The sequence below is a fragment of the Narcine bancroftii genome, chromosome 13 (assembly GCF_036971445.1).
Source record: "Narcine bancroftii isolate sNarBan1 chromosome 13, sNarBan1.hap1, whole genome shotgun sequence".
In the NCBI taxonomy this organism is placed as follows: Eukaryota; Metazoa; Chordata; class Chondrichthyes; order Torpediniformes; family Narcinidae; genus Narcine; species Narcine bancroftii.
The window spans coordinates 70,835,350-70,854,923 of NC_091481.1; the positions used below are offsets into that span (position 1 = coordinate 70,835,350).

At 46.4% G+C, this 19,574-nt stretch overlaps 1 protein-coding gene across 4 annotated transcripts in view; it reads left to right on the top strand.

The window, feature by feature from the left end:
* Nucleotides 1-19,574, top strand: part of triobpb (TRIO and F-actin binding protein b) — a 167,758-nt gene that overhangs the window by 17,844 nt on the left and 130,340 nt on the right. For all 4 annotated transcript variants that reach the window (XM_069909011.1, XM_069909012.1, XM_069909014.1 and 1 more), the window contains 6 exons: nucleotides 2,457-2,532; nucleotides 2,627-2,795; nucleotides 5,668-6,097; nucleotides 9,134-9,263; nucleotides 11,231-11,317; nucleotides 13,683-13,763. In XM_069909011.1, coding sequence (XP_069765112.1) covers nucleotides 2,457-2,532; nucleotides 2,627-2,795; nucleotides 5,668-6,097; nucleotides 9,134-9,263; nucleotides 11,231-11,317; nucleotides 13,683-13,763 — 973 coding nt within the window. The remainder of the gene's footprint in view (nucleotides 1-2,456; nucleotides 2,533-2,626; nucleotides 2,796-5,667; nucleotides 6,098-9,133; nucleotides 9,264-11,230; nucleotides 11,318-13,682; nucleotides 13,764-19,574) is intronic.

The following is a 19,574-nucleotide window of genomic DNA, read 5'->3' on the forward strand; positions in this document are numbered from 1 at the left end:
TTCTATTTAGGAGAATCCTAGCGAAGATTTTGCCTGCAATGGAGAGCAGCGTGATTTCCCCTGTAGTTTGAGCAGTCTGATTTCTCACCTTTGTTTTTGTACAGGGTGATGATGATGGCATCACGAAGGTCCTGAGGCAGTTTTCCTTGGTCCCAACAAAACTTGAAAAACTCATGCAGTTTGACATGCAGAGTTTTGCCGCCAGCCTTCCAGACCTCTGGGGGGATTCCATCCATACCTGCTGCTTTGCCACTTTTCAGTTGTTCGATTGCCTTATATGTCTCATCCTGGGTGAGGACCTCATCCAGCTCTAGCCTTAGGGGCTGTTGAGGGAGCTGGAGCAGGGCGGAATCTTGGACTGAGCGGTTGGCACTGAAAAGAGATTGGAAGTGTTCTGACCATCGGTTGAGGATGGAGATCTTGTCGCTGAGGAGGACTTTGCCGTCTGAGCTGCGCAGCAGGCTTTGGACTTGGGGTGAGGGGCCGTACACAGCCTTTAGAGCCTCGTAGAAACCCCTGAAGTCGCCAATGTCTGCGCTGAGCTGGGTTCGCTTGGCGAGGCTAGTCCACCACTCATTTTGGATCTCCCGGAGTTTGCGCTGAAGATGGCTGCATGCACGACGGAAGGCTTGTTTCTTCTCTGGACAGGACGGCTTTGCCCCTTCGCAGTCAGACGTGGTCCGAACACTGTGATTGGAGCCGACTCAAAACTGTGTTCCGTAGGATTATATACCAGTCCTGATCCCCAACAATAGAGACCAGGACCGTGTCATTCCAACACCCTGCTGTCATGGCTGCCCATGGCCTCGTGTGCTGCCAAACTGAGGCTGCCCGTAAATTGGAGGAACAGTAGGGTGGAACAGTTAGTGAAGAGGTAGGTGCAACACTGTTACAGAACCAGCAACCTGGATTCTAACACCCACCGCTATCTGGAAGGGTTTTCCCTGAGTGCTCTGGTTTCCTCCCACTCTTCAAAACGTATGGGAACTGAAGGTCAATTGGGCAGAACGGGCTCGTGAGCTGGAAGGGCCTGTTACTGTGCTGTGTGTCTTAATTTGATTTAATTGTAATTATAGCACCTAATATTCCATCTGAGCTCTCTCCAGCCGGATGGCATTAACATTGGTTTCTCCAGTTTCTGCTAGATTCCTCCTCCCCATTCTCCTTCTCTTCCCCACCCCACTGTCTCCTTTAGCTCCTATGGATGCTGCAAAACTGAGTTCTTCCAGGATTTTTGTGTGTTTTTACTACAATCACAGCATCTGCAGACTTTTGTGTTTCTCCCACAAGAACAAGAACGTGCAATCTTCAAGCAAGAAGTAGATCACGCGAGAAGGAAATCTGACGTGGCTTCTTTACACAAAGGGTTGGGGAGTGGGCAACTCCTACAAAGGGTTGGGGAGTGGGCAACTCCTACAAAGGGTTGGGGGAGTGGGCAACTCCTACAAAGGGTTGGGGAGTGGGCAACTCTTACAAGGTGTTGGGGACTGGGCAACTCCCACAAGGCTTTGGGGAATGGGCAACTCCCACAAGGGGTTGGGGACTGGGCAACTCCCACAAGGGGTTGGGGACTGGGCAACTCCACAAGGGGTTGGGGAATGGGCAACTCCCACAAGGGGTTGGGGACTGGGCAACTCCCACAAGGGGTTGGGGACTGGGCAACTCCCACAAGGGGTTGGGGACTGGGCAACTCCCACAAGGGGTTGGGGAATGGGCAACTCCCACAAGGGGTTGGGGAATAGGCAACTCCCACAAGGCTTTGGGGAATGGGCAACTCCCACAAGGGGTTGGGGACTGGGCAACTCCCACAAGGGGTTGGGGACTGGGCAACTCCACAAGGGGTTGGGGAATGGGCAACTCCCACAAGGGGTTGGGGACTGGGCAACTCCCACAAGGGGTTGGGGACTGGGCAACTCCCACAAGGGGTTGGGGACTGGGCAACTCCCACAAGGGGTTGGGGAATGGGCAACTCCCACAAGGGGTTGGGGAATAGGCAACTCCCACAAAGGGTTGGGGAATGGGCAACTCCCACAAGGGGTTGGGGAATGGGCAACTCCCACAAGGGGTTGGGGAATGGGCAACTCCACAAGGGATTGGAGACTGGGCAACTCCCGCAAGGGGTTGGGGAATGGGCAACTCCCACAAAGGGTTGAGGAATGGGCAACTCCCACAAGGGGTTGGGGAATGGGCAACTCCCGCAAAGGGTTGGGGAATGGGCAACTCCCACAAGGAGTTGGGGACTGGGCAACTCCCACAAAGGGTTGGGGACTGGGAACTTCTTTCCCTCAGAATGCCAGAGATAGAACTGTGGTAATCATGGCACCAGTGTAGGCAGAGAAGGTGCCAAATGGTGTTGAGGTGGAGAAATGTCATCATCGAATTGGGTGAAAAAAGAGTGGCTGAATTTTCCTCCTGTTTCTGTGTGTCTGAGATTGATTTTGACTTTTGCTTTGAAGCTGGCAGGACTCGAGAATGCACAACCACTTGACAAGCCAGATCAGCAGGAGGTGGGCAGTGGACTCCCCCGCGAGGGTAAGCAGCATTTCAATCCTCCTCTGACCTGCCTGCAGCGAGGAACTCCACCTTGCCTCTCACCATCGCCTCTTTGTTTTGTCTCACTCCACAGATCTCTGGGTCGTCTGGCACGGCGGATGCCAGGGGACACTCGCTGAGGGGAGAATGGATGCTGGGGCCCAGCAGTACCATGATGCAAGAGAGCCGGAACAGGGATGCGCATTCCGAGAGATCAACTTGGGCCCAACTGCGCAGTCGAATGACCTCGGGAGGCTCCCGGGGTAATGGCAGTATGATAATGCAGCTTTGTGTCTCATGGTTGGCAGGGATTGAGCAGGAGATGGAACAATCCCACGATTCCCAACACCAACATTCCTGCAAATCACAATCTTTTACTCGATGTTTGCCAGCTCAAATGCTTCTTTCTTCCTTTGACACTTCTACGAGTTTCTTCCTTGGTTCCCCCAAACTTGAGCATTTTCTTTAGATTTTCTGCGTTTGATTGAGAAACTCAGCAGATCATGCAGCGTTCACGGGAATTTAAGGGTGACTGATGTATTGGCCCTGAGCCCTTCATCCCTGACATGTCATGGTATGTGTTAGATTATATGTGAGGTCACAGTTTTAAGTCAGCGAACCTGCTTGTTCACGATCAGCTCTTTAATTATCATAGATCCAGAGTAAGTGAGTTGCTCTCTGAGTCGATAAAGAACTCTCAACTTTAGGACGAGTGAAATGGAAAATGTAGTCGCAGCCAAATTCTGCACGGTTAGCGCAATGCTGTTACAGCGCCAGCAACAGGACCGGGGTTTGAATCTGGCGCTGTCTGTAAGGAGTTTGTACATTCTCCCTGTGCCTATGTGGGTTTTCTCTGGCCAGGTGGGGGGGAATTCTGTTTTCTCCCACCATTCAAAACGTATCGGGCTTGTGGGCTGAAAGGACCTGTTACCGTGCTGTATGAACACACACCACCAGATTCAAGGACAGTTTCTTTCCCGTGGTTATCAGTGTCGTGAATGAACCTCACGCTAAGTACAGTAGTGTGGCCTTTGCTCTATCCTAATTGAACTCGCCCTGTAACTCTGCACACGTTCATACTGCTGACGTTTCCCACAATAAACTTGCACGTTGTGCCTCAGCTGGCAAAACAGTGATTTAATGCTGGAAAAGTCTGTGCGAGTGAGGAGAAACACACCTGCCAGGAAATCAGGAGCTGAATTTCCCAACTGATGCTACAGACCCTTTAGGATTAACCTAATTTCCAGAATTATGTAAATGAGTATCATTAGTTTAGGGAATAGCTGGGGTATGGCCCCTGCTCTTTGTGATTTTTAAAAATGACCTAGATGAATAAGTGGAAGGTTGGGTCAGTAAATTTGTGGAGATTGGAGGAGTTGTGGGTGGAGCTGAAGGTTGTCGAAGGTTACAAGACGATATGGACAGGACGCAGAGTTGGATGGAGAAGTGGCAGATGGAGTTCAATCCGGTTAAGTGTGAGGTGATGCATTTGGGAAGGTCAAACCTGAATGTTGAGTACAGGGTTAATGGTCGGATGCTTTAACAGTGTGGATGAACAGAGGGAGCTTGGGGTTCAATTCCATACATCCCTCAAGGTTGATAGGATAGTTAAGAAGGCCTATAGGATGCTGGGCTTCATTAATAGGGGGATTGAGTTCAAGAGTCGAGGTCATGTTGCAATTCTACAAATCTGTCTGGTAAGACCAGACAGAGTATTGTGTTCAGTTCTGGTCACCTCATTACAGGAAAGGTGTAAATTGGGAGGCACAGACTCGTGGGCCAAAATGGCCTTTCACCATGCTGAATTTTAAAAAATAAAGATCAGCCGTATTCTCATTGAAGACAGACACACTGAAGGAATTAAACCTTGCTGTTTTCCTTTCCATTACATCACCATCTTGTGACCTCGGGCTGCATTTCACCATCCTTGTTGACACAGAACCGTGTGATTATGCGAATACTCTTGTGCCATTGGATCCAATGAGCTCAACCTCAGCTGCCCCCTCCATCCCCCAACTCCAGGTGACCTGGGCTCTTTCAGTAATATCAGAGTGGTGACACGTCACATGGAACTCCAGGAGAGAACAAGGTGGAGGGACTCAACACCCACATGGAAAGAGAGAGTTAGTCAGCATTTCGGCTCGCAAATCTTTTCTGAGATAGGTCTCCAAATTCTCAGTGTATCCTATCACTGTGTAACAACTCGTGATGTTTCCAATCACGTTTACCCCCTCACGCAGTGTGATGGAGGTGGTCTAGACCTCACTCCCCAGAGGAGTAATCACCCCTGGTGATGTTCAGCGAGGAAGCATCGTGCGACCTTGCTGCTCTCCCGAATTTCCCATCACTGCCAGCTGGACGATGCCCTCCGGCTTGTCTTGGAGTGACTCCACTGTAATGGAGTGCTCCCTCGAGCACTGATCACCGGTAATGTGAAGGGTCCTAGATTTCACATGGGGCACCATACACTGCAGGGCAGTGGTTACCAGTTGTGACACTTCTGGGGACAGTGCAGCAGTGATGCTACTGACCACACATTTAGTCTGAGTGGAGTTTGCATGTTCTCCCCGTGTGTGAGAGATTCTTTTAAATTTAGACACACAAGCTAGTGGAGTTGTTCAAGTGAACTGGTATGGACTTGAAGGGCCGACATGGCCTGTTTCCGTGCTGTAAACTGTTATATGGTTAACATGGGCCCACAAGCCCATGCCACCCATTGACCTACAACCCCTGGTACATTTTGGAGGGTGGGAGGAAACTGGAGTCCCCAGAGGAATCTCATGCAGGTCATGGGGAGAACATACAGACAGCGCGAGATTCAAACTCGGGTCGCTGGCACTGTAACAATGTTGTACTAGCCGCTACACTAACTGAGCTGCCCTCTCCTGTATTCTCCTTCCCTACCCAAAAATGCTAGCAGGGTGTTCGTTGGCCTTGTTGTAAATGGCCCTGAGTGTTATAGAGAGGGAAGGGAGGAGTGCTTTGGAGATCCCAGAGTCTCGGTGGTGGGGGGAATGGGGCAGGATGCCAGGTGTCCTGGAGTGCTGTGGGACTTGTGTGGAGGGTGGAACCATGGAGGGTTGGAGATCTGTGTGAGAGAGCGAGGGTGGTTGATTGTGTTTCTGTCCCTGGCAGGCAGCGAGACAGTGACTGGGGATCCGGCAAGCGGCCGCAAGCCTCGGGTGGAGAGCGGTTACTTTTCCTTGGAGCGAGCGAAGACGGACTCCATCCGCGACCCAGCGCGCCGGCCCGTGGAGGCCCAAGGTGCGGGCCAGAGCGGCTCTTCCCTCCGTGGGCCAACCACCGCCAGAGGCAGGCTGCTCGCCCTCGGCCACCTGATGTCGTCCCAGAGCTCCTTTGAGTCGGAGTCGAGCTGGGGCACGGTCACCAGCTCAGAGCCCAGGCCCTTTCGCCGGGACTACACGGCACTGGCGGACATCCCGAAGGCCAAGAGGATCATCAGCCGAGAGAGGTTGGAGCAGGACTGTAAGCAGCTGGGGCAGAGGACGCGCACACGCAGCCCAGGGCGTGAGGAGGTCGAGCGTTTGTTTGGGCAAGAACGCAGGTTAGAAATATGTTTTACGCTGCTCATGTCCTGGAAATGTAAACAATCATTAGGTCTTGAGCCAAAGAATAGCCTGATTGTAAACCTTCCGATCATCTAGATTTAAGATTCAACTTATTTTCATGTTCTAAAGACAGTGCAATATTACACGGAATTTGTTTACGTCAGCAGAAATCACCTGAAGCTTCTCTAAGCAAAGGAGAGTCCCCCCAGAATCACTGGGTGTCCGTGGATTCGGCTCCCGCAGCCCCTGCAGCCACACAGAGTCCAGACCAAGCTCTTGGCAGGAAGCCCTCGGCACCCTCTCAAATCACAGTTCTTAAAACCTGATCCCCCTTTAGCCAGACTCCAGCCAGTTTCCAGCAGTCCGCAGCCCAGCATGAATCCCTCGACCACAGTCACCAGCAACTCACAGCCTGCGTGGGTTCCTCACCTCGAGAAACAAACAGCCCGCCATCTGTGTGAGCCCCTCACTGGTCTGCTGTGGTCACCATCCTGTGGGCCGTCTCCTCTCCTTCTCCTTCTCAACCATGGGGTGTCCTTCCCATTCTCTGTTGCCCTGCGCCAGTCATCTGCTTCCCCGGAGTCTGCAACCCCTCGTGACAAACACAGACTCCACCATCTTGTTGAAAGCCTGTACAGAAGTGATGGCGGTTGGACCCTGCGGAGCAGCGCTGTATCTCCGCTCCCTGCTCTCCCTGGGTCCGCAACACCTGGAGAAAGTTAATGGGGTAGAGTTTCCATTTGTGGTGAGACTAAAAGCTTTGGATATCAATACAGGAAGGGCCTTAAGAACTGCCATACATTGCACCTCAGTGCTGGAGAGTGTGCCAGACTATGATGGTTTAATATCTATCAGTGGTGAGAAAGCTTTTAGAAACTGTTATTCAGGAATTATGAATAGGCTACTTGGCATGGGTTGAGTTAATTAAAAATCAGGCAGCAAATGATGGCTGTCTGATCAACCTTGTGTGAGGGGAGTTATAAAGGGATGGGAGGGGATTAAACTCAGCCATTTAATGGAGTCCCCTCTTCAGAAAGGCATAGACAAGATAGAGGTTGGTGGGGTCTAGAACTATGAGACATAGCCTCAAGGGGAGGCACGGTTGGCGTAGCGGTTAGCGCAATGCTGTTACAGTGCCAGCAATCGGGACTGGGGTTCCAATCCTGTGCTGTCTGAAGGAGTTTGTCTGTTCTCCCCATGACTGCATGGGTTTCTGGTTTCCTCCCACCCTTCTAAACGTATCGGGAATGTAGTTAATTGGATGTAATTGGGCAGCACGGGCTCGAGGCTGATAGGGCCTGTTACCATGGATCGGAAGGGCCTGTTACCATGGATCGGAAGGGCCTGTTACCATGGATTGGAAGGGCCTGTTACCAATGATCGGAAGGGCCTGTTACCGTGCTATGTCTAAATATTTTTTAAAAATCCAGGGGAGTAGATTTAGGATGGAGATGAGGAGGAACTGCTTTTCCTAGAGAAGGGTGAATCTGTGGTATTTGCTGCCCATTGAAGCAGTGGAGGCGATCTCAGTAAATATACTTAAGACAAGGTTGGATAGATTTTTATATGTCGGGAAATTAAAGGATATGGGGAAAAGACAGGTAGGTACGGATGAGCAATCATTAGATCAGCAATGATTTCATTGAGTGGCGGAACAGGCTCGACAGGCCAGATGGCCAACTCTGCTCCTATTGCTTATGTTCTTATGAAAGCAAGTTAGCAAAGGTGAGGCAGATCAAGTTAAAGATTCAGTTCCAGTATTGGTAGAAAGCTGCCCTAAAATGATTAATGTGCATCAGGCTGGAAGATGGTGTCGATGGTGGAGTGCCTCAAGGATCATGCTTAGTTTGATTGATTTACTTTGTGTTAAAGGCTTATTATTTAGCTGCAGGATGGAATTTGGTGGTGATGCTACGTGTAGAAGTTTGCTAAACAGTGAGGAGATCGCCCGGAACAGCGCCAGTGACCTGGGTTCGAATCCAGCACTGTCTTTGAGGGGTTTGTACGTTCTCCCCCTGTCTGCGTGAGTTTTGTCTGGGTGCTCCGGTTTCCTCCCATTCCAAAACGTACAGGGCTATTGGTTAATTTGGGTGCAATTGGGTGGCATGGGTTTAAGTTTAAGGAGCCATGGATCAGGGAACTAAATGGACAAATGCGGCAGAAAAAAAATGTGAAATAACGAAATGTAACGTGTTGGAAAGTGACACAAAAAATGGGGAGAACCACCATGGTTTAAAACTTGTGGATTGAAACTTATACCGAGGGGGTTCACTGAACCCTGAGTGAGACGACAGTAAGAACATGGGATCCTGGACTTAACGGAGGCAGTGAGTTGTATTTAACTGCAGAGAGGAGCATCGAGGATGTTGCCAGGACCTAAACGATAGGGAAAGCTTCAGTGAGGGAGGGGGGTAGAGTGGGGGGAGGGAAGAGATATAATAGGAACCTGAGAGGTAATGTGAGCTGGTCAGCAAACTTTCCACCACCTATGTGCAGGAATTTACCAGGGCCTCTTGCGGTCAGAGAACAAGAAGCGAAAGAGAGGCCCCTCAGAGAGACTGGGTGTCTGTGGATTCGCCCCCAGCGCCCCCTCAGCCACACACAGTCCAATCCAAGCCATCGGCAGTCTGAGCCTCTGACACGATCAGCACCCCCGCACCCTCTTGTGTCCTGGCTCCAACACCTGGTAGCCCATCAGCCAGTCTCCAGCAGCTTGCCACCTGACGCAAATCTCTCGGGCACAAGTCGCAAACAGCCCACAGCCTGTGCAGGCACCTCACATTGAGTCCGGGGTAATCAGTGGGAATAGAATGGGTGCTGGATGTGTGGGGCAGGGACTGAGTCCGTGCTCTGTGACTCTTCTGAGGAAAAGAGGCAGGGGAGTGGAGCTAGCTGGGAAGGTACGAGGGGCTCATTGGGCTCCCCCAGGATTGTTTGAGTATCTTGTTTTCTAAGGAAGTACAAAGGAGGATTTGATGCCTCTTTAATAGGCAGTGTCACTGAGTGAGGTTACGACGACTGTCTTGCAACAGGCCGGTCACTGAGTCTCGTCGCGAATTCATCACTTCCAATGTGGGGAGAGCAAGAAGAGAATCAACAGCATCCCATCGCCTCGAGGAAGACTCAAGTAAGGTCTATCCCAGGAAATTTCCACACAAGGAGGTTAGTCACAGTTCACGTTTCTGACTTCAATGTTTGTTTGCTAGATGTTGAGGGGGCCGAGTTGACGAAAACACTTCCTGATCTAGGGCCAGTTAAATACCTGCTCCAAAAAGTCAAGGCTTTGGCTGCAAAGAAGGAGCTACAGGAAATACCAGGAGGGGAAGTCGAGAGAAAGGGTGACGATATTCTGTGAGAGCTCGAATGGAGAAGGGATTAGAAAGGGAAGGGTAGTATCCGCAGCAGACCAGCAACATGAGTGTGAAGGTAGATCACATGAGGACCTCTGTATCAATATTGAATTAAAATTGTCAAATTCAGACATGCAGCACAGTATCAGGCCCTTCTGCCCCATGATCCTGTGCCACCCAATCACAGCCAATTATCCTATAAACCCTGTACGTTTTGAAGGGTGGGAGGAAACTGAAGCATCCAGAGGAAGCCCACACAGACACAAGAGAACTCACAAACTCCTTATGGAGAGCCTGGGATTCGAATCTGGGTCGCTGGCGCTGTAACAGTGTTGCGCTAATTGCCACATTAATCATGCTGCCCCAGTTGTTTGCACAGTTGGAGAAAATGATGAAGGCTCTGTGGAGGAGGAGGAGGAAGGGGAGGGGGAGGAGGAGAAGGAGGAGGGGGAGGAGGAGGACCTGGTGGGAATGATTAGTGAGTCGAGGGAGGGTATTTTTAAATGTGGGGAAATCACAGTAAATGCTGGTCTCGCAGGGTCCAAAGGAGGTAAAGGTATATTACCAACCTTTCGGGACTGAGCCCTTCTTCAAGGTATGAGCGTAAAGCAGGCAGACAGGAATGAGGTTGGGAATTGAAATGGGCGGCCACTGGGAGATCCACGCTATTGTGGTGGACGGAACAATGGTGCTCAGCAGAGCGATCTCCCAGATTGCCCCTCTCAGCACCTTTGCAGGGAGATGGTTTCATTGAGCACCTCGGCACTGTCTGCTGCAATAACATGGATTTCCCAGTGGCCGCCCATTTCAATTCCCCGCCCCATTTCCTTGCTGACATGTCTGTCCGTGGTCTCGTGCACGGCTGGACAGAGACCATCTGTAAATTGGAGGAACAACACCTCATCTTCTGACCGGGTACCCTCCAATCCGATGGCATTGACATCAACTTCTCCAGTTGCCATTAGCCCTCCCACCGGTGTCTCTGTCCCTATATCTCCTTTCCTCTCTCTCACTCTCTCTCTCTCTTTCTCTCTCTCCTTTTCTCCAGTTCTGCATTCACAGAATCACCCCCTCCCTTAATCAATTCTCACCTTTCCCTTCCTGCCCTCTTGCCCATGTCCAATGATCACCTTTTGTCTGTTGGCCTCTGCTCTTCCCCTCCCTTCTCCAGCTTTTAATTCAGGCGCCTGCCTGCTCTTTGCTCACACCTTGAAGAAGGGCTCAGGCCCAAAATGTCAGTTATGTATCTTTACCTCCTGTGGATGCTTCGAGTCCTGCTGAGTTCCTCCAACATTTCTGTGTTTTCACTACAATCAAGGTGTCTGCAGACGTTCGGGCTTCACTCTCTTCAAATGTGGAGAAATCTCCAGTGCTGGATTTTAGTAGAAATCGGGGAGGAAATGGTGTGGGCTCTGGCCACTACTTCCCAATGCTTTTTAATGCCAGGCATGGTGCTGAAGGGTGGTATGTGCTCTCCTCGTCTCAACCACAGCAAGTAAGGGCGTCTGTTCTTCGGGGGCAGATGAGCCTTTCTTTGGTGTCACTTTTTCCCCTGTCAAGCCATGCGTAGAACCTGTCAGGAAGGGAGGCATATGGTATCGATGCTGGTTTATTTGGTGGTATTGAGCTGGTATTGTGCTTGACTAAATCTGACAAATAGCAGAGAGAATCAGACACTTTATGCAGGAGTCGATTGAGAAGGGATCGGAGGGTCACATTAGGTCCTATTAAACAGTGGTATTCTACTTAAATTCTTAAGGTCGAATCTTTCATTTGCAGCCTGATAGAGTCCTCTCCAAACAAGCCTCCTCATTCTCAATGAAAGCCGTAGACACGTACCGACATGCAAGTCAGCAGCGTGATAAGGTGATTAATGTTTATAATTATTGTCCTCCTGCTGTGGCACCCAGTCTTGTTCAGGTTCAGATTGCCAGCAATCATGGCAATTATATTTGTTTCCAGACAATTAGGTTTTATAATAAAGGTTAAAATCCAACTAACAAATATAGATTCTGTGAATAATATAATTAAAATGATGTAGTTGAACTTAAGTTAGCAATAAAAATATACACTGAAAATAAATACCATTATACGGAATTCAAGCAACTGGCAAAAAAAATCACAGAAAATAAATAGGTAAAAAATATGAAAGTTAAAAATTAGCACCCTCCAGCGGCCAGTTTGCCAATCGTGCAATCTCAAGTAACCGGAAAATTCAACTATCCAGCATCTTCCAATTCGAGGATACTGTATGTTGACGAAAATCGCATTTAATATAATTTTCTTTCATTGGGTCCATGTCCCTGAGTAAATTTTATCAATTTCAGTATTGAAGTGTTTCAAGACTCACGAGATTTCATGTTTTTGAATCTGACGTAAAAATGATTTGGTTACTTTTATCTCCACCTCTGGAGCAGCCAACACCTTGCTGACCACACCAAAAGCATCAAGTTGCAAGATTAAGGCCAACAAGTTTCGGAGCTTGTCCTTGGGACTTGTGAAAGCTGATTGCAGATTTGAGTTGAACGGGAAACTGAAGTTGCTGGATTGAGGAGGCTGATCAGAAGGGATTGTTGGTATCTGACGAATTTCCTCAACAGCATTTCTGCTTGTTATCGAGCCCTCCATTATGTGGAGTATCTTTAAATATTGTGGAGGTTTGGCATGACTTTGAATAGCTTGGCAAATTTCTACAGCTGTGTGGTAGAAAGTATGCTGACTGGCTGCATCACAGTCGGGTACGGGGGGCACGAATACCCCTGAGTGTAAACCCCCTTCAAAAGGTAGTGGACGCAGCCCAGGACATCACAGGCAAAACCTTCCCCACTGTCGATAACATCTACGGGGATCGCTGCCGTCAGAGAGCAGCAGTGATCATCAAGGATCCACCCCACCCAGCACATGCTTTGTTCTTTCTGCTGCCATCAGGAAAGAAGTATCGGTCCCACAAGACTCGAACCCCCAGGTTCAGGAACAGCTGCTCCCCCTCCACCATCAGACTCCTCAACAACAAACTCAATCAGAGATTCGTTTAAGGACTCTGACTTGTGCACTTTATTGATTATTGAATATTCATTTTCTATATTGCACATTTTGCGCTCCATCTTGTTGACATTTCTCTCTTTTGATTCGTATCTTCAGTACAGAGTTTTGCACAACATTGGTGGTAATTCTGCCTCACCCACAAGAAAAAGAATCTCGGTTATGTGTAATAACCATATATAACCATATAACCGTTTACAGCATGGAAACAGGCCATGTCGGCCCTTCAAGTCCGTACCGGTTCACTTGAACAACTCCACTAGCTCCTCCGCAAACTCCTGAGGAAGTAGAGGCTTTCTTTGTACCTCCTGGTGGGAACTAAGAGCTGAGGAGAACCCATTACTTCAGCACATTGAAGAAGGTTCTCCTTTCCATTTTAAAGTACAACAGTTTTAAACAAAAACAGAATTAAAAATCATTTGGAGGAACTCAGTACAAAAAATTCTGGAGAAACTCAACAAGTCGCGCAGGACCCACAGGGATTCTGACTGAAGGACCCAGGCCTGAAACATCGACTGCCTTTTCCTTCCTATGGATGTTGAGTGACCTGCTGAGTTCCTCCAGCAAGTTTGTGCTCTGCACTTGCCCCCAGCACCTGCAGGTTATCTTGCTTTGCTGGACCAGACCAGTGTGTGGCAGAGTGGTCAATATTTTGGATTTCTTTGTAGTTCTCTGTTCTCCAGTGCTTCTTTCTGGAGCTCACTGGAGCCTCCTTCCCCCTTACCTCCATCGACGTGATCTACTGGGATCATTGTCGGAAGGGGACAGGCAAGATCATTGAGGCCCCCTTCTACCCAGCACACAGAATCTTCCAGCTGCTCCCGTCGGGTAAGAGATACAGGAGGATCAGAGCCAGCACCACCAGGCTGAGGAACAGCTTCTTCCCACAGGCAGTGAGAATGTTGAACAACCAAAGGAACTGCTCACTCTCATCCTCCGAGACTCTCGTATTCATGAAACAACCTCTATTTCAACAGATGAAACTTGTCCTGTTTATGTATTGTTTGTGTGTATGTGTGTTATGTCTGGTTGTGTGTCTGTATGTTTTGCACTGAGGACCAAAGAATGCTGCTTCATCCAGTTGTATAATTAGATGACAATAAACTTGACTTTCACATTGATTAAATAAATGAGACATTCTCAAAACCCCATGCTGCTGTTTAAAACTCTACCCATTTTTGTTCCTCAGGTGGATTCCAAGACTTACTCCCAAAAAGATGAATTGAAGATGTGCACTAAATATTCTCGCTCTGCTTCAGAAATGAACAAGGTTTGTTTTCTGGTAGGAAAGAAGTGGAAGGAGATTTACTAATCAAGTCTTGGGGGCAGAGACGTTGGCTGGCGCACTGCTGGGGTTGTCAGCTGTGCAGGCCTGACCTGGTCTGAGACATTGGCTGGCACACTGATGGAGGTTGTCAGCTGTGCAGGGCTGACCTAGTCCAAGATGTTGGCTGAGGCACTGCTGGAGTTGTCAGCTGTGCAAGCCTGGCCTGGTCCGAGACGTTGGCTGGCGCAGTGGCCTGGTCTGAGACGTTGGCTGGCGCACTGCTGGGGTTGTCAGCTGTGCAGGCCTGGCCAGGTCCAAGACGTTGGCTGGAGCTTTGCTGGGGTTGTCAGCTGTGCAGGGTTGACCTGGTCTGAGATGTTGGCTGGCACACTGACCTAGTTTGAGATGTTGGCTGGAGCTCTGCTGGGGTTGTCAGCTGTGCAGGCCTGGCCTGGTCCGAGACATTGGCTGGCGCAGTGACCTGGTCCGAGACATTGGCTGGCGCACTTCTGGGTTTGTCAGCTGTGCAGGCCTGGTCTGGTCCGAGACGTTGGCTGGCGCAGTGACCTGGTCCGAGACATTGGCTGGAGCTCTGCTGGGGTTGTCAGCTGTACAGGGTTGACCTGGTCTGAGATGTTGGCTGGCATACTGACCTAGTCTGAGATGTTGTTTGGAGCACTGCTGGGGTTGTCAGCTGTGCAGGCCTGGCCTGGTTGCCAGGCATTAAAGATTAATCTCAAAAATCGTGAGGCGGGGAGGAGTCATGTGATGGAGTAGTGGCCGGTAGGAGAATACCAGCCCTCTCCAGAAAAGAAGAAATAAAGTGAAGAAAGCACAAAGTTCAAGAAACACAAAAAACACAACAAATAAAAGATAAAGGTGTGGAGAAAAGAAAGAAAATGGCACTCAAGAAGGAAAAACCAAAAACAACGGGGAAAAAAAAAAGAAAAGATGCCGGAAGAGAAAGGAGAAGGCCTTACCTGCATGAAGAGGTAGGGAGCTGCCGTGGAGAGAGGAGCCTGCTCCCCGAGGTTAGTGGCGACCCCGCAGAGTCACGACCTCCCGACCGCGGGACTGCAAAAATGGCTCTCTGAGCCAAACAGAAGTGCGCAATGCGCACACTAAGGAAAAGGAAAACACCGATGGGAAGGGGGCCCAGCTGTGAAGTGAACTTGCACAGCACGACCAGCTGAGAGATGCCCGACAGCAGGGGTCTCAGCTGGAAGAAGAGGAAAGCGACAGGAAAGGGAGTGATAAGAAAGAAAAACAGCAACATGGAGCCCAAAAGATAACTAGCCCAGAAGAGGACCAAAAACAGGAAGCTATGCAAACAAACAACCATCAAACTGAGGCAAGCAGCTCAACAAGAAAGTCAGAAGAGACACAGATACAAGGAAGAGAAGTAGAAGACACAAACACAGGTGCAGAAGAAGACCAAGCTCTGCACAGAGGAATAGAAGGTAAAATAGATGGACCGTGTGATAGTACAGATTCTCTCACCAATATGTACAGATGGTAGTGTAGGATGACTGTGATTGGATGAGAGTGTAGCCACACCTACTGGCAGGTCTTCAAGGATTGCTCCTAACCAGACCAGGTCATTCTGGACTTGTCGACCTACTTGTGATATGCTCCAGTCTTTTAGATAATAAAAGCCTTGGTTTGGATCAAGTCTTTGGTTCTTTCGACGCGCTCTACAGACAGTATATAGATTTTAAAAATTTCAAGAACAAATGAAAGCATTAAAAGAATGGTTGACATGAGAATTTAGTGAAATGAAAAGAAAAATGAAAAGTACAGAAGAAAAAGTGAGTAGAATAGAGTTGATCATGACAGAAATAGGGAAAAGATTAGAAAATGTGGAAGAATGAGAAACGGGTGTAGAAATGGAAGTGAATGGAAGAAAATTGGAAGACAGTGACAAAAAAGTTAGAGTCACAAGAGTTGTTACCTCAGAAGATTGGATATAATGGAAAGCTATAGGAGGCGAAACAACATAAAGATCGTGGGCCTAAAGGAAGATGAAGAAGGCTCAAATATGAAAGAATTTATAAAAGAATGGATCCCAAAGGTCCTGGGAATGCCAGAAATGCAGGAAGGAATGGAAATAGAAAGGGCACACAGAACACTAGCCCCAAAACCAGAGACACAACAAAAACCAAGATCCGTTTTAGTAAAATTTCTGAGATACTCGACAAGAGAAAATATACTGGAGAGGGCAAGGAATAAAATTAGACAAAAAACCATTGGAATACAAGGGTCAAAAAATATTTTTTTACCCAAAGTTTTGAACTCCTAAAGAAGAGGAAAGAGTTTAATACAGCAAAATCGATCCTATGGAAAAAAGGCTATAAATTTATGTTAAGATATCCAGCTGTGCTTAAAATATTTATTCCGGGGGAGCAAAACAGACTGTTCTCGGATCCGGAGAAAGCACGAGAATTTGCAGAATGCCTGCAGGACAGAAGGAGAGATGAAGAGATGTAACAAGAACGAAGAACGACGACAAACTACATATAAAGATGTAAAAATAATGTATAAGTAAGAACTAGAGAAGGGAAAGAAAAGGGAAGTAAGGGGGAGAAAAAAAAGAAAAGAGGGTGAGCTTTGTTAAATGTGAAGATAAAAGTATTTTCTGGAGGGGTTTGGGTGGGAGAGAATAACCATCACTGCGAAATGAGATGACGCTTGCGAGCGGGTTCATAATACAAATAGTGAGGGGAGTTGTGGTTGCCCAGCAAGAGTTGCCCGGCTCAGAGAGGGGGAGGGGGGACACTTGGGGTTAAGGGAATTTTAGATGTGGGAGTTGTTGTTTTAAATGTGTTGTCATACATTGAGTTCAAAAAGGGAAATCTGAGAGATGAAAATGGGGAAAAGGGGGATGGTGGTGGTGAGGAAGCGGAAATGAGAGGTAAACAGAGTATGAAATGGCCATGTTGAACTATATGACTATAAATATTAATGGAATACATAACCAAATTAAATGGAAGAGGCTATTAAATTTACTGAAAAAAGAAAAAATAGATATAGCATTTGTGCAAGAAACGCATCCAACTGAAGTGGAACATAATAAATTAAGGAGAGACTGGGTAGGGCACGTAACGGCAGCGTCATATAACTCAAAAGCCAGAGGTGTAGTTATATTAATCAATAAAAATGTACCAATCAAAATAGAAGAGGAAATAATAGATTCAGCAGGGAGATATGTAATGATAAAATGTCAGATATATTCAGAATTCTGGAAGTTGGTCAATATATGTGCACCTAATAAAGAGGATCAAAAGTTTATGCAAGATATTTTTTTGAAGATTATAGATACTCAGGGGAATATATTGATAGGAGGGGATTTTAACCTCAATTTGGACCCAAAGATGGATAAAACTGGACAAAAGACTAGCAAAAAGAATAAAGTGGCCAAATTTATGGTTAAATCAATGCAGGAAATGAAACTTATGGATATATGGAGGAGGCAGCTCCCAAGGGAAAAGGAATACTCATATTATTTGAGTAGACATAAAACATACTCAAGGATTGACCTGTTCCTGTTGTCAGCCCATATTCAAGGGAGAGTTAGGAAAACGGAATATAAAGCTAGATTGTTATCTGATCATTCACCCTGTTATTAGCAATAGAACTGGAGGACATCGCACCAAGAACATATAGATGGAGATTAAACTCCATGCTACTTAAAAGACAGGATTTTAGAGAATTTATTGAGCGCCAAGTTAAAATGTACTTTGAAATAAATACGGAATCAGTGAAAGACAAATTTATATTATGTGATGCAATGAAAGCTTTCATTAGAGGGCAGATAATAAGTTATATAACTAAGGTGAAAAAGGACTACAATTAGGAAATAGAACAGTTGGAAAGGGAGATAGTAAGTACAGAAAAGGAACTAGCAACAAGGGAAAATACAACAAAAAAAAGAGAATTGGCGGATAAAATGATAAAATATCAAACATTACAAACGTATAAGGTGGAGAAGAATATAATGAAAATAAAGCAGAAGTATTATGAGCTCGGAGAAAAAACGCACAAAATATTAGCCTGTCAACTTAAAACAGAACAAGCAATAAGAACTGTATTGGCATCAAGGAAAAAGGAAAAACAAATTACATATAACCCAACAGAGATCAATGAAAACTTTAAGTTTTACCGAACTGAGAACAAGGGGAAAGAAGACAAAATAGATGAGTTTTTAGCTAAAATCTGAGAACGAGAGGAAAGAAGACAAAATAGATGAGTTTTTAGCTAAAATCTGAGAACGAGGGGAAAGAAGACAAAATAGATGAGTTTTTAGCTAAAATTGAACTACTGAAATTGCAAGAAGAGGAGCATTTGAAATAGAGCAAATACAGGATATATTAAAAAAGCTGCCAAACAATAAAATGCCTGGAGAGGATGGAGTCCCAATAGAATTCAATAAAACATTTAAAGAGTTATTAATTCCTCCTCTCCTGGAAGTAATGAACCAGATAGAAGAAACACAAAGCTTGCCAGATTCATGAAAAACAGCAATAATTACAGTAATGCCAAAAATGGGGAAAGATCCACTAACACCAGCATCATATAGACCAATATCTCTACTTAATTCAGATTATAAGATAATAGCAAAACTATTAGCAAACAGATTTACCAACTGTGTACCAAAAATAGTAAAACAAAATCAAACTGCATTTATTAAGAAAAGACGAACAGCAGATAATGTCTGTCATTAATTTAATCCATGCAGTACAAAGAAATAAGATGTCAACAGTGGCTGTTGCTTTAGATGCAGAAAAAGCCTTTGACAGGGTAGAATGGAATTATTTATTGAAAGTATTACAAAGGTTCAACCTACCAGAAAAATATATTAATTGGATTAAAGCATTATATAAGGGACCATTGGCGAAGGTGACAGTAAATGGGTATGTAACGAACCAATTTAAATTAAGTAGGTCAACTAGGCAGGGATGTCAACTATCTCCCTCCCTTAGCAATAGAACCATTGGCAGAACTGATAAGAACAGAAAATAAAATAAAAGAGATAAAAATAAAGGAGAAGGAGTATAAAATCAGTTTATTTGCAGATGACATTATAGTATACTTAACAGAACCAGAAATATCAATAAAAGAACTACATGAGGAATTGAAGGAATATGGAGAAATATTGGGGTACAAGATCAACGCAAATAAAAGTGAAGTGATGCCAATGAATAATGCGGATTACACAGAGTTTAAAAAAGAATCATCATTTAAATGGCAAACACAAGCAATCCGATTCCTAGATATTAGATTAGATAATAATTTAGGCCATCTATACAAATTAAATTATCAGCCATTAATGAAGAAATTACAGGATGACTTAGAACATTGGAAAGAATTGTCACTAACACTGATAGGGAGGGTAAATTGCATTAAAATGAATGTCTTCCCAAGGATACAATTCCCTTATTAGAGAAATTCTTCAATGAACTAAAGAGAATAATAAAGAAATTCTTATGGAAAGGGGGGAAACCGAGGATAGCGCTAGATAAATTAACAGAATACCGCAGACCTCCACCCCCTAAAATGAGAAGAAGTCGAAATGAACTGATACAGTGTGTAAAAGTAGATGACACAATTTCCTTGTTTATTTTCATTGTGTGGTGACATTGTTTAATGGTTTTATTGTATTGTATATGTTGAATGTTTAATGGGTTTAGAAGGGGGTGGGAAGGGGAGAGGGAAGGTGGGGGGAAAAAAGGGGAGAAAGTACCACTGTATATTCAAGAGGGAAATGTTTGTATGTATTTTGATTGATATGGTTCATAGTGTGAAAAATAAAACATT